Genomic DNA, 20,483 nt, shown 5'->3' with positions numbered 1-20,483 from the left:
ATGAAACTCAAATCAGGAATGTGGTGGAATACTCGCCCCTCACTTTGATGGTTGCAGCTTGAGCAACACTCAAGCTTGACACTTTACAGAGAGGTCTATTTGACTGGCACTCCTGCTATTGGAGTCTATTAATCCCCTCTGTCCCTAATGTATTGTGGCTGCAATATGTACACTCTACAAAATGCATTACAGCAACTCACCAAGGTTACAGCACTAAGTGTCAGCCATGGCTCAGTGGTTGCACTCTGGCCTCTGAGTCAAAAGTTGTGGATTCAAGTCCTGTTCCTTATTCCCTTTCCCTCCCATCCCATCATTTTCCTCTGTATCCCATCCCTCAGTTTTCTCCCTTTCTATCATAAGGTCCTATCCTTTGATCTCTCCCCATTTCCTTGTCTCCTAGCCTCCATGCCCATTTTCTGCATTTATCAATCCCCCAAACTGCTGTTACTCCTCCCCCATTCCCCAAACCTGTGTCCCAGTCTCCCTCTTGCACACACTGCAGGAGCACCAATTTCCTGACCTATTCTTCCCCCTTGACCCCCCCCCATTCCCAATTTCCCTCCTAAGACCCTATCCCTGACCCCCCCCCCCCCGTTCCCAAGTTTCTCTACCCACCCTGAACACCCATGCTCTGACCCTCAGATCCCTGCCTCCCTCTCCCCTGCCCCGAGCTTGACTCTTCCTCCTGCCCATGTGCCAGCTGGTTTTGTGTCCATTCGTGCCTAGGTGGGACTCAGCTCTATATAGTGCTGGGGGTGATGTCTGTCTGAGTGGTGGCTGGTGACTTTACAGAATGGTGGGTGGGTGGGAGCGGGTAGGGAACAGGAAATTTAAAGTGCAAAGATCTCCTGGGTTGCTAGCACTGGCCCCAGGGGATCCATGTCCTATGTTGGGCAATTTGGGAGAGTTGGTAACCCTAGTACCAGACTGTACTCCATTGCAATTTCAACAATAACAATTCAGCATTTATATGGTGCCTATACTGTAGATGAAACATCCCAAAGTGTTTTACAGAGGTGTAATAGGCAAAAAATAGACACTGAATCAAAGAAGGAGACATTAAGAGGAGCAACTAAAAGCTTGGTCAAAGAGGTGGGCCTTAAGGAGGAGAGAGATGTCCAGAGGAAATTCCAGAGTGTCTGGCCTAGATAACTGAAAGCTCAATCTAATTATGGGTCATGGGCTAAATTCAGGGTTGGTTTTGAGTTGCCAGCTTTTTGAAGCTGTTGCGATATTTTAATCCAGCTTTAGAATTGAGATCAGGATACTGATAAGGTTTCAACATTGTGTTTAATTCTGTTCTGAACACTATCAAAAATGCATTTTGAAATGTATTCTTGAGAAGGTTTGATAGAGGTGTTCAAAATCATGAGGGGCCTGGCCAGAGTCTACACCGAGAAACTGTTCCCAATGGTGGAAGGAGCCACAACCAGAGGACACTAATTTAAGGTGATTGGCAAAGGAAACAATGGCGACATGAGGAAAAACTTTTTTATACAGTGAGTGGTTAAGATTTGGAATGCTCTGCATTCCAGTGTGGTGGTGGCTTTCAAAAAGGGAATTGGATAATTATCTGAAGAGAAATTTTGCAGGGCTACTGGGAAAAGGGTGGGGGAGTGTGACTAGCTGAGTTGCTCTTCCAAGGAGCTGGTATGGACACGAAGGGCTGAATGGCCTCCTTCTGAGCTGTAACCATTCTATGATGCTATAAAATACGTATTTGACACTTTCAGACCGGTTATACGTTTCGACGAAAATGAATGCGACTGGCCAGGCTTCGTCGAGCATTCAGTTGCTGTTTTGGAGATTGCCAGTAACTAAGATAGCGGCGGTGAGCAGTTTGCCAGCAATCAAAATGGCGGCGGCGAGCAGTTGCTGTGGGTGACAGTTGCCAGCAAGTGTCATGGCGACGCCGGCTTCAGATCCCGCTGTGGGATAGATGCGGTATTTCCCGGCGTGCTATAGGCGGATTCGGCTCGGGTTTTTTTTGCGCTGTGGTCGGTGTTTTGCTTTTGTAAACTTGCCGCCCGAGGCTGAAGCAGAGCTGATGCTGTGAGGAGCGTTTCTCCCGGTGAGTCACTCAATGCTGCCTCTCACTCTGAGCTGGGGAAGCGAGCGCTGGCAGCCCGGATTGTGTGGAAGCGGGAGGGAGGCCTGGAGCTCAGGCTGTGTGAGTAGGCCAGGCCCGGGCCAGAGCCACTTTGTTCAGGATAAATCCAGAATGACAGCCCTAAAGCGAGGGGAACGCGGGGGGAAGAAAATCCCATCTAAAAAGCCACCTCAAACCGATACTAATATAGTTTTTAGAAGAATGAGAAAATCCAAGCTGGACTTTGGCTCATCCCCTTAGTGTGTGTCTGATGCTAAGATGGTGTTCGGGCCTTTTACTGCATCCACAGGCCTGAAGTATTTCTTTCATTTGGACCCATTCTAAAACCTGGAGTTTTGGTGTCTGGTTTACATTTTATCTAAACATTCCAGTCTCTTTCTTTCCGCCCCCACCCCTCTTAAAAAAAAAAAAGCCCACTAACATTGTTAAAGAAAACTCCACAGCTTTATTCTGGTGTTGACTCTATTTATAAATGTGCCTGCTCCTCAGGACCATGCCGGGCTGTAAGATGCTGTGCATTTATTGCTGCTTTGCCTACCCCTTTTAATTTCTCAAAAATTTGTAGGTGGTCTAAATGGGGATAAATCCATCTGGAGTGTCACCTTAAAAACTTTAGTGTCCCATAGTTACCCCCTCCATGCTTAAGTTTACAACTGCTGAAAATCTGCAAATTCCTCTTAATTTTGAGTGTGAAAATCATGTTTGAGTGAGTGGATTTTGGTACAGAACCTAGTTCACATGGATTACTGCCTGTGGTCTGTAATTCTGGTAGGGGAGACATATGCAGATGCTTTCTGTCAGTGTCATTGAAGGAGGCAGAACTTGCGGAATGTTATTCCCTGCCACAAACAGCCATCAGCTGCACTTTTTCGGTGGCCCCCACACAGTATCCCTGCACAATGCTGTACGGAAGCACAAATGGAGCCCATAATGTTGGGAAATCAGCAACAAAGATGTTTGCCACCACTGTTTTGTTTTAAAAAGAAAACTCACCACTGGTTAGAATGGCCCACTCGCTCAACAGAATGCAAAGTACTGCTCCAATGTTCCTACTCTGTATGTGAGACAAGCACTGGATTAATAATAATTGGATAATTGTCTGAAGAGAAAAATTTGCAGGGCTATGGGGAAAAGGTAGGGGAGTGGTACTAAGCTGAGTTGCTCTTGCAGAGAGCTGGCACAGACACGACGGGCCAAATGGCCTCCTGTGCTGTAGCCATTCTACGAATGGGTGCCTGATCCCTTTGGGTAAGTGGCCCATCCCCAGTATTTGAGATGGGATCAATACCAGGCCCTTATGATATCTCCCTCTATGGCTTGGTATTTGTTCTGTTCTGTATTCTAATTTTTTATTATCTCTACCCCCAATCCTCTGGTAAAATGGAATATTTTTGATTTTAAAGTTCTGATATAAATACAAGTTGTAGATTGAAATCAGGTGGTTATTATTGGGGGATTGCAGGTGGGGACCTGTATCACAGCAGCCTGTGATGTTATTCCTGATTTGAGCCAGGCCAAAGATGGAAGCTCAGTGGTGCGGACAAGCAAATTGTGGGAAATGTGTGCACAAGAACCTCGGCAGGGAAAGGGAGGTTGGAAATGGAATTGTTGTCTGCAAGGACAGAGGGGTTGAAAGTGGATTTGTTCTGAGGAAGGGATGATGGCGCCTGAGGAGAGGGAGCCATTTACAATGTCACCAGCAGGGAGGCTGGGAAGACAAGTTGGGTTGGCAGCAGGTTAATGGGAATAGTATCAGAGGACCAGGAGGAGGGTGTCATGGATAAGGCCATTATCTTTTGTTGGAGCTCAGGTATTCGCTGCTGATTAGTGGAACTTATAAGTTTTAATTTGTTTGTGGCCAGCATTTATTGCCAATACCTAATTGCCCTTGAGAATGTGGTGGTGAGCCGCTGCCTTGAACTGCTGCAGTTCATGTGGTGTAGGTGCACCCACAGTGCTGTTAGGAAGGGAGTTCCAGGATTGTGACCCAGCGGCAGTGGAGGGACGGTGATATAGTTCCAAGTCAGGATGGTGTGTGGCTTGGAGGGGAACTTGCAGGTGGTGGTGTTCCCATGTATCTGCTGCCCTTGTCCTCCCAGGTGGTAGAGGTCGCGGGTTTGGAAGCTGCTGTCAAAGGAGTCTTGGTGAGTTGCTGCAGTGCATCTTGTAGATGGTACATGTGTGCACTGGTGGTGGAAGGAGTGAATGTTGAAGGTGGTGGATGGGGTGCTGATCAAGCAGGCTGCTTGTCCTGGATGGTGTCGAGCTTCTTGAGTGTCATTGGAGCCTCATTCATCCAGGCAAGTGGAGCGTATTCCATCACGCTCCCGACTTGTGCCTTGCAGATGGAATCATAGAATGGTTACAACACAGGAGGCCATTTGGCCTGTTGTGTCCATGCTGGCTCTCTGCAAGAGTAACTCAGCTAGTCCCACTCTCCTACCCTTTCCCTGTAGCCTTGTAAATTTTTTTTCTCTTCAGGTGGTTATCCAATTCTCTTTTGAAAGCCGCAATTGACCCTGCCTCCACCACACACTCAGGCAGTGCATTCCAGATCCTAACCACTCGCTGCGTAAAAATTTTTTCCTCATGCTGCCATTGATTGTTTCACCAATCGCCATAAATGGGTCTCCTCTGGTTCTCGACCCTTCTGCCAATGGGAACAGTTTCTCTCTGTCCAGACCCCTCATCATTTTGAACATCTCTGTCAAATTTCCTCTTAACATTCTCTCTCTAAGGTTAACAGACCCAGCTTTTCCAATCTATCCACATAACTGAGGTCCCTCAATCCTGGAACCATTCTCGTAAATTTGTTCTGCACCCTGTCCAATGCCTTCACATCCTTCCTTCCTAAAGTGCGGTGCCCAGAATTGGACACACTACTCCAGTAGAGGCCGTACTAGAGTTTTTTTAAAGGTTCATCATGACTTCCTTGCTTTTGTACTCAATCCATCTGTATGTAAAGCCCAAAATCCTGTATGCCTTGATCTGTCTGACCACTTTCAATGATTTGTGCGCATATACCCCCTGGTCACTGCTCCTGCACTCTTTTTTTAGAATTGTACCCTAATATTGTGTCTCCTTGTTCTTCCTAGCAAGATGTATTGCTTCACACTCTTGCATTAAATTTCATCTGCTGTGTGTCCATCCATTCCACCATTCTATGTCCTCTTGAAGTCTATCACTATCCTCCTCACAGTTCACAATACTTCCAAGTTTTGTATCATCTGTGCATTTTGAAATTGTGCCCTGCACACCCAAGTCCCTGTCATTAATATAGCTCAAAAAAGAGCAGGGATCCCAGTACCAACCCCTGGGAAACCCCACTATATACCTTCCCCCAGTCCAAAAAACAACTGTTTATGACTACTGTTTCCTGTCACTCAGCCAACTTCATATCCATCCTAACATTTCCCTTTTATTCCATGAGTTTTAACTTTGCCAGTAAGTCTATCATGTGACATTTTATCAAACATCTTTTGGAAGTCCACGTACACCACATCAACTGCATGTTCCTCATGAACCATCTCTGTTACCTCATCAAAAAACTCCATCAAATTAGTGAAACATGATTTGCCTTCAACAAATCCGTGCTGGCTTTCCCGAACTAATCCTCACTTGTCCAAGTGACTGTTAATTTTGTTCTGGATTACTGTTTCGAAAAGCTTTCCTACCACTAAGGTTAAACTGATTGGCCTGTAGTTGCTAGGTTTATCCTCACATCCTTTTTTGAACAAGGGTGTAACATTTGCCATTCTCCAGTCCTCTGGCACCACCCCTGTATCTAAGGAGAATTGGAAGATTATGGACAATGCCTCTGTAATTTCCACTCTTTCTTTCCTCAGATGTATCCCATCCGGTCCTGGTGGCTTACCAACTTTAAGTACAGCCAGCTGAATGCCTCTTTATCAGTTTTTAGCCCATCCGTTGTTTCAACTACCTCCTCTTTCACTATCACTTGGACAGCATCTTCTTTCTTGGTAAAGACAGATGCAAAGTAGTCATTTAGTACCTCGGCCATGGCCTCTGCTTCCAAGTGTAAATCCCGTTTTTGTTCCCTAATCAGCCTTACTACTCTTCTTACTCGCCTTTTACTATTGTCATGCTAGGCCCCCACCTGTCAAGAATGAGGCACATTAAGTTTGTCATGAACATTGATTTTTACTTGTTGCTGGAGCAAGGAAATAACTTGTTAAACAGATCAGCCGTGGCTTGAAAAGACATTTTTATATTAACAGACAGTGCTTGGAAGGACAAAGGACCATTCCTTGACACATTCAGCCCACAATAGATGTTGATCACCGGAGGGGAAGCACATTCCAGGGCCTGCTGGGGTGATGCAATCCACAGGGGCCAGGACTGGTTAGACCAGCTGGTCACATGACTAACTGGCTGTTCCAGTTTTTTGAATGAACCCCAGAGAATTTGAACTCAAAAACTGTTTGCTCCTGGACTGAGAAGATCTCTCCTGTCTGCTCCCATCTCTTTCTCACAAGTCTCTGAATCCACTGAAGACACATGAACCCCAAGAGAGAAAAGTCTCCTACAGTGAACAAGGTTTAAGAAGAATACTGGACCCCAATGAAAAGCAAGATCTGCCTACAATCAAGGACTCTACAGTGAGCTTGAAGAACCGTAACAACAACTCTTCAGATACTTTTCCAGTTTATTTTTTTCTTCCCTTTTCTGTCTCTATTTGCATGTGTGTATTGCATATGCATGCTAGTGTGGGCGTGTGGTGTATCCATAGACGTTAACCGAATTAGAGTTTAAGTTGTATAAATTTCAGCCTTTTTTCTTTAAATCTAAGAAAACCTGTTTGTGCTGATTCCTTTGCCTTATAATTGGAAAGTGGTGAACAAGGATTCACCTGAGGGGGTGGGGGGAAGCTAAAATCATGGCATGTTTAAAATTAAACCCTGTTACAGTAAAACCAGGTGAAGGCTGAGAGGGACCCCTAGGCACCTTTCTCACCTGGTCATAACTCTATTTACATGCTTATAGAAGACATTCCCTTTTATGTTGGTTACCACTTTCTTCTCATACTCTCCCACCGGCACCATCCTACACCTGTGTAGGGGCCCCAACAACCCCACTGCCTTGTGGGCGTCTCGGGAGAGACCAAGGCTAAGGGAGTAAACCCTAACAGAAAATCCGGAGCGGAACCCCGTAGGCGGTCATGTGTCACCTTTGGCATGTTTCCGGCAGTTCCTGCAGCCATACTGGTGCCAAACGTCGTGTCCTGCACTCCTTTGGATCCCACCAGAAAGGCCGAGAGGGGGGTTTTGACGACTGGGCAACTCTCAACCTCCATAAATTTGCCCAGGCATGCGCCATGGAGAGGTCACTCCATAGTTGCCTCACAGCGACTGAAACAACACGGAAGGCAGCAGTTACGGGTTATAAGTCCAGATAAATTGGCGTAGAAACTGGGCGCCACGGGTTGCCTTTCTCTGCAGCACCTGTGGAAGAGCCTGTCACTCCAGAATTGGCCTTTTTAGCCACTCCATGCGCTGCTTCACAAACCACTGACCACCTCCAGGCGCGTATCCATTGTCTCTCGAGATAAGGAGGCCCAAAAGAAAGAATTTATGTAGCTGGTCCAGTTCAGTTTCTGGACCGTGATGACCCCCAGGATGTTGTTGATGGAGTATTCAGTGATGGTAATGTCGTTGAATGTCAAGGGGAAGTGGCTAGATTCCCTCTCGTTGGTGACATGCTGAATGAGAGATTTTTGGCTGGAGCAGTGGTGGAGGTGCTGTGATTGATCTACGTGCCCCAACCTTTGGCCGGGTTGGTGGTTTGGGGTGGTTGGGTGGAGGTGGGGTGAGAGAGAAAACATTGGCTGAGGTTCCTCCTCTTAACTGTGTTTCCTTCCTGGAAAGTGCATGTGTGGAAATTGCAATGGGGCTGAACTGCGATTCATCTTGAATAGCTACTTGTGGTTGCCTCAGGACAACTAAGAATGGGTAATAATTGCTGCCTTGCCAGTGTACCCACATCCGAAGAATGCAATAAAACTTTGGTGAGGAAGCAGGGCAGCTGCTATCTGTGAGTCTGTATCCAAGCAGGAGTCAGTGCTTTAAGGGGAGAAAATTCAAAGAAGTGAGCGTAAAATATATTTTGTAGAGTAGCAGAGATATGGAAGGCAGTATGTCCTTTACACTTTGGAGTACTTCTCTGTACTGACCTTGCTGTCTAATCTCTACTGTACATTGGACTGGTCCTTGTCTCAACCATTAAAATCTCTTTATGCTAGGTTAACTTTTTCCCCCACCGTGATCTCCAATGATTGTACTTGTTTTACAGTATTCCAGCCAGATGAGCAGAGTGGATGGAATTTCAGATCATCCCAGTGTCCCAATCGGCGGACCACAGCCCCTCCTTGAGTACCAGCGAACTCCTCAGTTGGCATCTCTAGTAGACAATGCCATGTTACAAGACAACACCAGCAACGTTGCGATCTTGCAGGACAGCTCTGTTAGTCATGAGATGGTGGGTTCTCATAGTCTCCTGCAGAGCAGAACAATCAGTCATCAGGGAATGATAACTGACAGCGACCCAATGACTCAGAACATCATGAGAAGTGCGGATGGACCGGACAATCACGCTGCTGTTACTGTAACACAGAGTCTGCCCTGTGCACCCCAAGTATGTACCCTTGTTTTATTTTTTTTAAAATTCTCCCAGAGAGATTTGGGAGTCCCAAGTATACAAATAATTAAAAACCAGTAGACAGGTTCAAAAAGCAATCAAAAAGGCTAATGGAATATTGGTCGTTATCTCAGGCTGGATTACACTGGGGAGGAAGTTTTCCTTCAGTTGCACATACCCCATTTGGGATACTGCATTCAGTTCTGGGCACCACACTTCAGGAAGGATATGTTGGCCTTGGAGTGGGTGCAGCATAGATTTACCAGAATGATAAAAGGGTGAAATTATGAGGACAGGATGCATAAACCTGGATTGTATTCTCTTAAATACAGGAGATTGAAGGATGATCTGATGTTTAAAATGTTAAAGGGATTCGATAGGGTCGATACAGAGAAACTATTTCCTCCGATGGGGGAATCAGAAATGAGGGGACGTAATCTTAAAATTAGAGTGAGGCCTTTTAGGAGGGAAATCAGGAAGCACTTTTTCCACAATGCGAGGTAGTAGCAATCTGAAACTCAATGCCCCAAATTGAATGGCAGAGCAGGCTTGAGGGACTGAAAGGTGATAGGCACAGAAGTAGACCTTCAATGTCCCAAAGCACTTCACAGCGAAAGAATTGCTTTTGAAGTGTAGTCACTATTGTAATTTAAGAAAACGCAGCAACTAATTTGTGTACAGCAAGATCCCACAAACTGCTGTGATGTAAATGACCAGATAATCTGTTTTTAATGGTGTTTATTGAGTGATAAATACTAGTCAGGAATAGCACCATGACTACTATTAGGACCATCTGAGAGAAAAAAAGACACTCATTTATACAGTGCCTTTCACGACTGCAGGATGTCCCAAAGTGCTTTACAGCCAATGGAGTACTTTTGAAGTGTAGTCGCTGTTGTAATGTAGGAAACGTGACAGCCAATTTGCACACAGCAAGATCCCACAAACAGCAATGTGATGATGACCAGATAATCTGTTTCTTTTGTGATGTTGATTGAAGAATAAATATTGGCCAGCATACAGGGGTAAATCCCCTCTGCGTTTCTTCAAAATAGTGCCATGGGATCTTTTACATCCATCTGAGACGGCTGACGGGGCCCTGGTTTAATGTTCATCTGAAATATGGCACCTCTGACAGTGCAGCACTCCCTCAGTACTGCACTGGAGTGTCGGCCTTCATTTTGTGTTCAAGTCTATGGAGTGGGACTTGAGCCCTCAACTTTCTAACTGGGGCAAGTGTGCTACCAACTGAGCCACAGCTGACTCTTTAATGATATGGATTCATTATGTGCATGTCCCAGTCAGTATAAGCACAACAGAAGTAGTCTGGATGAGAGAGCTTGATTGATCAATGACCTGTATTTTAGGGTCAGTGGGAAGGACAGCACTCACCACTGAACTTGACCTAAAGTAACCACTTGCTCAACATGATGCTCCTGGCGAAAATTTTGCTGGGAAGGCAGGAGAGTTCCCTTATTACATGTGCCCCAATGTAACTGCAACGTGCTCTAACAAGGGCATAAAGGACAGAACACATGGTGAATCTGCCAAATTTGACACAAGCAGAAAACTCCCATGAAAGATTTTTTAAAAAGTTTAGTTATTTTTTTGCAATGTCATATGCATGTACGCAGGATTTCAAAGGCATAGAATATAAGAGCAGGGAGGTTATGATGGAGCTGTATAAAACGCTAGTTAGGCCACAGCTGGAGTGCTGTGTACAGTTCTGGGCACCACACTAAATGAAGGATGTGATTGCATTGGAGCGGGTGCAGTGGAGATTCACCAGGATGTTGCCTGGGCTGGAGCATTTCAGCTATGAAGAGAGACTGGAAAGGCTAGGGTTGTTTTCCTCAGAGCAGAGAAGGCTGAGGGGGGACATGATTGAGATATACAAAATTATGAGGGGCATTGATAGGTTAGATAGGAAGAAACTTTTTCCCTTAGCGGAGGGGTCAATAACCAGGGGGCATAGATTTAAGGTAAGGGGCAGGAGGTTTAGAGGGTATTTGAGGAAACATGTTTTCACCCAGAGGGTGATTGGAATCTGGAATACACTGCCTGAAGAGGTGGTGGTAGAGGCAGGAACCCTCACAACATTTAAGTATTTAGATGAGCACTTGAAACGCCATAGCGTACAAGGTTACAGGCCAAGTGCTGGAAAATGGGATTAGATTTGTTAGGTGCTTGATGGCCGGCACAGACACGATAGGCTGAAGGACCTGTTTCTGTCCTGTATAACTCTATGACTCATATAAATCAACAGAATAGAAATTTGAACAAAATTTTATAAAAGTCTGTGTAAAGGTGAGTGCAATCATTTTAAAAAGTCAAATTTAAACAACATTTTAAAAAAAAAAAGCCAGGTAAATGTTGTCAATCATGTTTTTAAAAAGTCGGGTTAGCACTGCAGCCTCATAGCTCCAGCAACCTAGGTTCAGATCTGGGTACTGCCTGTGCGGAGTTTGCAAGTTCTCCCTGTGACCGCGTGGGTTTTCGCCGGGTACTCCAGTTTCCTCCCACAGCCAAAGGCTTGCAGGTTGATAGGTAAATTGGCCATTGTAAATTGCCCCTAGTGGAGGTAGGTGGTAGGAGAATGGTGGGGATGTGGTAGGAATATGGGATTAATGTCAGATTAGTATAAATGGGTGGTTGTTGGTTGGCACAGACTCGTTGGGCCGAAGGGCCTGTTTCAGTGCTGTATATCTAAATAAATAAATAAATTTAGTCATTGAAAAAGTCAGATAAATATTCAGAATCATTTTAAAAAGTTAGATAAATCTGAGGCGAGCGCAGCCATTTTGACAGTTGAAATCGTCCTGCTGGCACCAGTGCCCTGATTAAATATTTGTGAACTGACAGAGGTTGTTCTTTCCACCTGGAAACACCAGCCGTAAAATGTTAGGCCATATTCACACCAGTCCCATGTTTTCCCTGATAATGTTAATGTTGACGTTGCAGAGTTAAAGAGCAAACCCTGTGGAGCAATGCAGAATAGCCCCCTGCAGCTTTGGAATTTCTGTGCTATTGTGCACATGTGTACTCCCGAAGTTGCTGGCACTGTCATGGTGGCCAATGCTTACAGCTTTGCCGTCGTTATCACAGCAAAAGAAAGGTGAGCGGGAAACCAGGGAATTATGGACCAGTTAGCCTAACATATGGTGTCGGGAAATTGTGAGCAGCTATAATTAAGGAGAATGACTTAACACCTTGAAAATTTTTAGCTGATCAGAGCGAATCGCCATGCAGTTGTAAAGGGTCGGACATGCCTGATGAATCTGATGAATTTTTTGAAGAGATGACTAAAGTAGTGGACAGAGGAATGTCTTTAGTAGCTATTTATACAGACTTCCAGAAGGCATGCTCTCACGCCCCTCGTAAGATACTATTAGCTAAAGTTGAAGCTCATAGAATTGAAGACAAATTATTGACCTGGTTAGGAAATTGGCTGAGTGGAAGGAGACAGAGTGTAGGGATAATGGGTAGGTACTCTAATTGGCAGCCATTTAATCGGCACTCCATCCACTACACTCCCTGAACCACCGACGCACAGTGGCAGCAGTGTGTACCATCTACGAGATGCACTGCAGCAATGCGCCAAGGCTTCTTTGATGGCACCTTCCAAACACACGACCTCTACCAACTAGAAGGACAAGGGCAGCAAATGCATGGGAACACCACCACCTGCACGTTCCCCTCCAAGCCATACACCATCCTGACTTGGAACTATATCGCCGTTCCTTCACTGTCGCTGGGTCAAAGTCCTGGAGCTCCCTTCCTAACAGCACTGTGGGTGTACCTACCCCACATGTACTGCAGTGGTTAAAGAAGGCAGTTCACCACCACCTTCTCCAAGGGAAATTGGGGATGGGCAATAAATGCTGGCCTGGCCAGTGACGCCCACATCCCATGAATGAATTAAAAAAAAAAAAAAATGTTTTGCTTGTTGGGAAGTTGAGGGCGAGAGGGCATAGTCTAAAAGTTAGAGTGAGATCTTTCAGGAGTGAAATTAGGAAAAAACACTCAATGGGTGGTTGAGGTTTGGAACTCTCTTCCGCAAATGGCAAATGTTGGATCAATTGTTCATTTTAAATCTGAGATTGATAGGTTTTTGTGAACAACAACTAGAGGCCTGCTATCCAACCTGAACCCGACAGGACCCGACAACGTGTCGGGTTCGGGTCGGGCCCATCTTCCGGGGCCGACTTGCGGGCTCGGGTCGGGCCGAGTCCAGATCGAGTCGGGTCGGGCCGGACCGGATGCGCACAGTAAGTGCTCTGCTGGTAAGTATTTAAAAATAAGAAAACTTACCTGAGCTGGGAGTCCGGGACGAAACTGAGTCTGCGCAGTGAGTGAGTGACGTCACTATGACCTCTCGTGCACGCGCTGCAGCTTCTTGCAGATTCGGTGTCAGGAAGGTAAGTAAACGGATGGTCGGGTTGGGCCGAGTAGTGGTGGGTTCGGGTTGGTAGGGCTCGGTGCAAAATCAGAGGGACTCGGGCCAGGTTGGGCTCGGTCCACTGTGGCTCAGTTAGGTTCGGGTCGGGTTCTTTTCCCCGACCTAAAGCAGGCCTCTAACAACAACTACTTATGTTAAAGGCGCGGTATAAATATAAAAATGTCCCAAGGCGCTTCACAAGAGCTTCATAAAACAAAGTATTACACCGAACCACATTAGGGGATATTGGGTCAGATGACCAAAAGCTTGATCAAAGAGATGGGTTTCAGGAGTGTCTTAAAGGAGGAAAGCGAGGTGGAGAGGCGTAGGGAGGGAATTCCAGAGCTTGGGGCCTGGGCAGCTTGTGGCCACCAATGGTGGAGCCATTAAAATAAGGCATGCACAAGAGGCCAGAATTAGAGGAATGCAGATATCTCGGAGGGTTGTGGGGCTGAAGGAGATTAGAGATAGGGAGTGGCAAAGCCATGGAGGGATTTGAAAACAAGGATGAGAATTTTAAAATCATGATGTTGCTTGACCGGAGCCAATGTAGGTCAGCGAGCACAGGGATGAGAGGGGAACGGGATTTGGCGCGAGTTAAGACACAGGCAACAGATTTTTGGATGACCTCAAGTTTGCGGAGAGTGGAATCTGGGAGACCAGCCAGGGGTGCGTTAGAATAGTCAAGTCTAGAGGAGCGAAGGCATGGATGAGAGTTTCAGCAGCAGATGAGCTGAGATGGATGAAGTCTGGTTGTGTTACGGAGGTGGAAATAGTGATGGCACAAATATGTGGTTGGAAGCTCCTCTTGGGTCAAATGTGACGCCAAGGTTGCGAACAGACTGGCTTGAGCTCTGACTGTTGCCAGGGAGAGGGATGGAGTCGGTCACTGGAGAATAGAGTTTGGTGTGGGGACCGAAAATAATGGCTCCAATCTTCCCAATATTTATTTGGAGGAAATTTCTGCTCATCTACTGGATGTCGGATAAGCAGGCTGATAATTTAGCAACAGTAAAGGAGTCAAGAGGCGCAAGTCAGGAGTGTGATGGAATACTCTCCACTTGCCTGGATGGGTGCAGCTCCAACAACACTCAAGAAGCTCAACACCATCCAGGACAAAGCAGCCCACTTGGTTGGCACCCCATCCACAAACATTCACCCCCTCCGCCACCGACGCACAGTGGCAGCAGTGTGTCCCGTCTACAAGATGCACTACAGCAACTCACCAAGGCTCCTTCGACAGCACCTTTCAAACCTGTGACCTCTACCACCTAGAAGGACAAGGGCAGCAGATGCATGGGAACACCACCACCTGCAAGTTCCCCTCCAAGTCACACACCATCCTGACTTGGAAATGTATCACTGTTGCTGGGTCAAAATTCTGGAACTCCCTTCCTAACAGCACTGTGGGTGTACCTACACCCCATAGACTGCAGCGATTCAAGAAGGTGGCTTACCACCGCCATCTCAAGGGCAATTAGGGACAGGCAATAAATGTTGGTCTAGCCAGCAACGCCCACATTCCGTGAAAGAATATCAAAAAAAGTGGTGGTGAGGTCGAGCTGAGTGTCGTCAGCATATGTATGAAAACTAATGCTGTGCATTCGGATGATGTCGATGAGAAATAGGAGGATAGGTCCTTGGGAACACCAGAGATAACAGTGCAGGAGCAGGAAGAGAAGTCATTGCAGGTGATTCTCTGGATATGATTAGATAGATAAGAATGGAACCAGGTGAGAGCAGTGTCACCCAGCTGGATGACAGTGGAGAGGCCTTGGAGGAGGATGGTGTGGTCAAAGGCTGCAGACAGGTCAAGAAGGACAAGGAGGGGAAGTTTACCTTTGTCCCAGTCTCTCAGGATGTCATTTGTAACTTTGATCAGAGCTGTATCCTTACTGTGACAGGGGCAGAAACCTGATTTAGAGGGATTCAAACAAGGAGTTCTGGGAAAGATGGGAATGGATTTGAGAGGGGACAAGGACTTTGGAGAGGAAAGGGAGGTTCGAGATGGGGAGGTAGTTTGCAAGGACATTGGGGTCAAGGGTTGTTTTTTTGAGGAGAGAGAGCTGTTTACCATATCGGCGAACATGTGGACCAGGAGGGGAAGTTAATCAGTTTAGTGGGAATAGGATTGAGGGAACAAGTGGTGTGTCTTATGGATGCGATGAGCTCAGAGGAGGTATGAGGGGAAATAGGTGACAAACTAGAGAAAGATGCGAATTCAGGGCTAGGGCAGGGGGGAGTTTTTAGAGGAAGTTTGGCCAGGTGGACTAGTGGAAGGGAGGGAGGTGGCAGAGGCAGCTGATTGAATGGACTGTATCCAAGTAGCAAAGAAGTCCATGAGTTCCTCGCACTTATTGTTGGAGGTGAGGGTGGAGGATACAGTGGAGAGGGGTTCAAGATGATGCATTAGAGAAAAGAAGCTGGGGGTTACCTTTGCAGTCCAAGGTGATCCTGGGTTAGTGAGCAGTTTTAACAGATGAGAGCATGACCTGAAAGTGCTTTATGTAGTTCAACCAGATCTGCCGGTGGATGTTTAAACCAGTTGTCCGCCGTAACCTTTCATGTCTGCATCCCTTGGGCTTATGGGACCGGAGATGAGGGCCACACCGAGGGAATGACCAGAGTGAGAGAGACTGATCTTTTTATTGGGAACCAGGGCATCAAAGGTGGAGGTGAGGGTGCGGTTGAACAATCAGTAGCTGCAGAAATGTGCTGAACGGAGGGCTGAAGGTTAGATAGTTGGGATTTTGAAAGTACAGTTGTAAGTGAGTAGGAAATAGTTTTTTTTTCCTGGGATGGATACAGAATGAGGTAGGGTTACAGCGTGGAAGGGGGATGTGGGTAGAGAGCAACACAAGGAAGTGATCAGAGATGGCCTTATCACTCAAAGTATTGAGGGATATGGGGCAAAGGCAAGTATATGGAGTTAGGTTACAGATCAGGCATGATCTCATTGAATGGCGGAACAGGCTCAAGGGGCTGAATGGCCTACTCCTGATTCTATGTTCCTAAAATCTGGGCCAGTATCTGACCATGAATGGAGTCTATTTTATGAGGCAGAACTCATGGTTTCAATCTGCGAAATGTTAAACCAAGGGCAGATTACAGCCAATCTTCAGTCCTACCACCTCTGTTCCTTTTGTTGTGGTGGTGAAGGAGCAATATATCAAATTTTTTGATCCTGCCCAAAGTTCCAATCCTACTGGCAAAATTGCAGCATGGAATCCAAAAAAACTCACCAGGTGCAAAACCGTGTTGGATCTAGCACTGCCTTCTGGGCCTTCCTATCGTGGTCACCCAGACTGGGTGAGCACATTCCTGGGCTTCCTCCTACTCACAGCCGAAAAATGCATCCCACCAATCTGGCAGCAGGCAGACCACATATGGGGAAAAGTGCTATAGCAACAAGCCTAATCTTAAAAGAAAAATTCTTGCTGAGTGAGGCTGAACCAGGAGAAATACTCAGATCTGATTCTCATTCTTGCCCTACTGTGAATGGCTGGTCAACATGTTAACATCATCTGTTGTATAGCGCAAGGCATTGTGTGACAGGGACAGGCACTACCTCATCTACGCATGGAAATTCACACAATTATAGCTGTGCTGCCAAACAGATCAGCAGACATTTAGACTGCTGCAAATGATAGTCACGGCAATGAAAAACAATACCACCCACCAAGGACAGGCTGCTGTAAGCTACTATATATGGCTTACACCCCATTGATCAGCATCTCTGTTATGTACACTGGACCACGTGCTGTAAACTATGCCAATAATGTACAAATGTCTAACTGTTGTAAATGAGAGTGATTTCAGTAGCAAAAAACACCAGTTACAATCAATGTTCCAGTCTGTTTAATGCTTGACTGTTGGCTCGTGCGCTGATTACACCTGTGATGCAGCTAACTGCTTATTTCAGTACTATAAATGCTGGAGGATTGATTGTAGCTATAAGTGGAGGGATTGTTCCTTTATTTTTCATTTCAGGTGTTTATTCATACTGATCGATCACATGTTGCACATGAGGTGTCAAGACCACGTGTAGTCCTCAGGTGAAGTGGGGTTATAAGGGAGGGAATTGATTGGACCAGGGTGTGCAGCTGTAATTCCACCCCCATTGTAAGTCATTGATTCTGTCTTCATTTTTACTTTCCCATTACAAATTGCCATGTCCACATTTATGAAGGAAACTATGTATACGGTCCGTCCACTGGGTGGAAGAAGGGGGAATTACAGTGTGATCTGTTTGCATCAGCAGTTTTATTATAAATAGGAATTTATAGTGGACTAAGTTGACAGGAAGTGTGTACAGAAGTGTTTTATATTATAGATCTGTATTTCCTTTGTGCTGGAGCTACATGTGAAATAAGTAACATTTTCAAGTCTTTTGTTTTGTTACAAACTTTACTTGGACATTTCGGTTACTAAGGGAAAGAAGGTAGTTAATTCTTTCTCTGTTTTGAGTGAGTTGATTGGTTCATCTTTTATTGGTGGGCTGGCCTGACTGGTTATTCAGGATTGGTTACTCTTTATAAGATTGGTAATTTCTTCTTTGGTACTTTTTGAGCTGCTTTCCCTGTTTGTGATTCTTATGCCCCCTCTCTCTTCAACAGGAAGTGCCCATTACGTGCAAGACTTTAAATGCACTACTACTGGATCTCCTATGGCATGGCACACAGTTTAGTCTCTCTCTTGCCTGTCTCTCTGTCTTCCTGTTGGTGTCTGTGCTTCTCTGTCTCTCTCTGCTTCTCTCCCTAACTTTGTTTCTGTCTCTGTCCCATTCTTTTTTCTTTGCTTTCAGTTACGAGATGGTGGATGCTGTGGAATAGAACAGCTGAATTCTCCAGGCCTAATTTTCTGAAGGCTGGTGCAGAGGAAAGTGTAGCCTGAAGCTCTGCATGACGTGCTTCCTCTGCCTTCTCTCCATTCCTCTTGTTTTCTCACTCTACCTTGGTCTAGTGCAGCCCTTGCCACTCCCGTTCCTAGCCAAAGTCATGGTGAAAGTGGAGGTAGTTGAGACACTGGGTGGGCTAAAAATTGATCAAGAGGAGGTATTAGAAAGGCTGGCTGTACTTAAAGTTAGTAAGTCACCAGGACTGGATGGGATGCATCTGAGGATACTGAGGGAAGTAAAGGTGAAAATTGCAGAGGCGCTGGCCATAATCTTCCAATCTTCCTTAGATATGGGGTGGGGGGGGGGGGAATGTTGGAGTTATGCCAGAGGACCAGAGATTTGCAAATGTTACACATTTAAAAATAAATAAATAACTTGTTCAAGAAAGGGTGTAAGGGTAAGCCCAGTTTCTCCAGACTGGTCAGTTTAACGTCAGTGGGGAGAAAACTTTGTCCCAGATATTGTTTCTAAAAGTTAACAGTTGCTTGGGCAAATGTAAATTAATAAAGGAAAGCCAACATGGATTTGTTAAAGGCAAATTGTGTTCAACTAGCTTGATTGAGCTTATTGATGAGGTAACTGAGAGGATTGATGAGGGTAATGTGGTTAATATGGTGTACATGGACTTCCAAAAGGCGTTTGATAAAGTGCCACATAACAGGCTTGTCAGCAAAGCTGAAGTCCATGGAATAAAAGGGACAGTAGCAGCATGGATACGAAGTTGGCTGAGTGACAGGAAACAGAGAGTCATGGTGAAGGGTTGTTTTTTGGAATGGAGAAAGGTATATAGTGGGGTTCCCCAGGGGTCAGTATTAGGGTCACTGCTTTTCTTGATTCGTATTGATAACCTAGACTTGGGTGTGCAGGGCACAATTTCAGAATTTGCAGATGACACAAAATTTGGAAGTATTGTGAACTGTAAGGAGGATAGCAATAAACTTCAAGGGGACATAGCCAGGCTGGTGGAATCGGCGGACTCATGGCACATCTCCGGGCCGTGGCTACCAGTTAACGTTTTGGATATCATCCTTTATCAGAACAAATCTGCCATTCATGTCACCTGAAGAAACCTGCCTCCAATTCTTGCCAATAACGCTCTCTGAACAAGTAAATCATTGCAACTACATTTGTAGAGTCTGTGGCTACTGTTTTCTGTCATGGTGCTGCTTCTTGATGGTGTGTGAAATTTAATCTTCCAACACTAATTTTTTGACTTCAAAGTTTAATGCAGAGAAATGTGAAGTGATAAATTTTGGTCGGAAGAACGAGGAGAGGCAAAGAAAAGGATACAATTCTAAAGAGGGTGCAGCAGAGAGACCTGGCATAAATTGTTGAAGGTGGCAGGGCAGGTTGAGAAAGCGGTTAAAATGGCATACAGATCCTGGGTTTCATAGAGACATTGGGTCCAAAAACAAGGAAGCTATGGTGAACCTTTATAAAATGCTGGTTTGGCCTCAACTTAGAGTATTGTGTCCAGTTCTGGGCACTGCACTTTAGGAAGGATGTGAAAGCTTTAGAGAGGATGCAGAAAAGATTCACAAGAATGGTTTCAGGGATGAGGAACTTCAGTTACGAGGGCAGATTGGTGAAGCTGTGGTTCTGAGAGAAGTGAAGGTTGAGAGGAGATTTGATAGATGTGCTCAAAATGATGGGTCTGGACAGAGTAGATAGAGAGAAACTGTGCCCATTGGTGGAAGGGTCGACAACCAGACGATACAGATTTAAGGTGAAAGGCAAAAGAACCAAAGGTGACATGAGGAAAACAGTTTTACACAACGAGTGGTTAGGATCTGGAATGCACTGCCTGAGAGGCAGATTCAATCATGGCTTTCAAAAAAGAATTGTATAAGCACTTGAAGTAAACTATTGTACAGGGTTACAGGGCAGTGGAGTGGGACTAGCTGAATTGCTCTTGCAGACCCGATGGGCCGAATGGCGGCCTCCTGTGCTGTGACCATTCTGTAACCAGCTTTCATTACCCCTTTGAACTATGCTGTGAACCTCAATGTCATCTCCTCCCATCCACTTGACCCCTGCAGCCACTCCCTTATGGCTCAATGGATACACCATAGCATTGTAAGTGCTCTAAAAGCAAATCTAGTTTCACAAGAACACAAGAAATAGGAGCAGAATCAGTATGATCATGGCTGATCTTGGGCTTCAATTCTACTTTCCTGCCTGCTCCCCATATCCCTTGATTCCCTGTGAGACTTCCTCCTAGGGTGTTAAAAGAAATGGTTAGTGAGATAGTTGATGTGTTAGTTTTAATTTTCCAAAATTCCCTAGATTCGGGTAATGTTCCGTTAGATTGGAAAATAGCGAATGTAACTCCTTTATTCAAAAAGGGAGGGAGACAGAAAGCAGGAAACTACAGGCCAGTTATC

The 20,483-nt window shown here is 45.6% G+C and overlaps 1 protein-coding gene across 3 annotated transcripts in view; it reads left to right on the top strand.

The window, feature by feature from the left end:
- Positions 1-1,965: 1,965 nt before the first annotated feature.
- The window catches only part of LOC137358610 (zinc finger protein 148-like), a 245,868-nt gene continuing 227,350 nt past the window's right edge, over positions 1,966-20,483 (top strand). For all 3 annotated transcript variants that reach the window (XM_068024673.1, XM_068024671.1, XM_068024670.1), the window contains exons 1-2: positions 1,966-2,071; positions 8,420-8,761. In XM_068024673.1, coding sequence (XP_067880774.1) covers positions 8,432-8,761 — 330 coding nt within the window. In that variant the 5' untranslated portion in view covers positions 1,966-2,071; positions 8,420-8,431. The remainder of the gene's footprint in view (positions 2,072-8,419; positions 8,762-20,483) is intronic.

The sequence above is a fragment of the Heterodontus francisci genome, chromosome X (genome assembly GCF_036365525.1).
Source record: "Heterodontus francisci isolate sHetFra1 chromosome X, sHetFra1.hap1, whole genome shotgun sequence".
NCBI classification, from domain to species: Eukaryota; Metazoa; Chordata; class Chondrichthyes; order Heterodontiformes; family Heterodontidae; genus Heterodontus; species Heterodontus francisci.
Note: the sequence above shows the minus strand (reverse complement) of the source record. Positions and strands in the feature narration are given on the sequence as shown.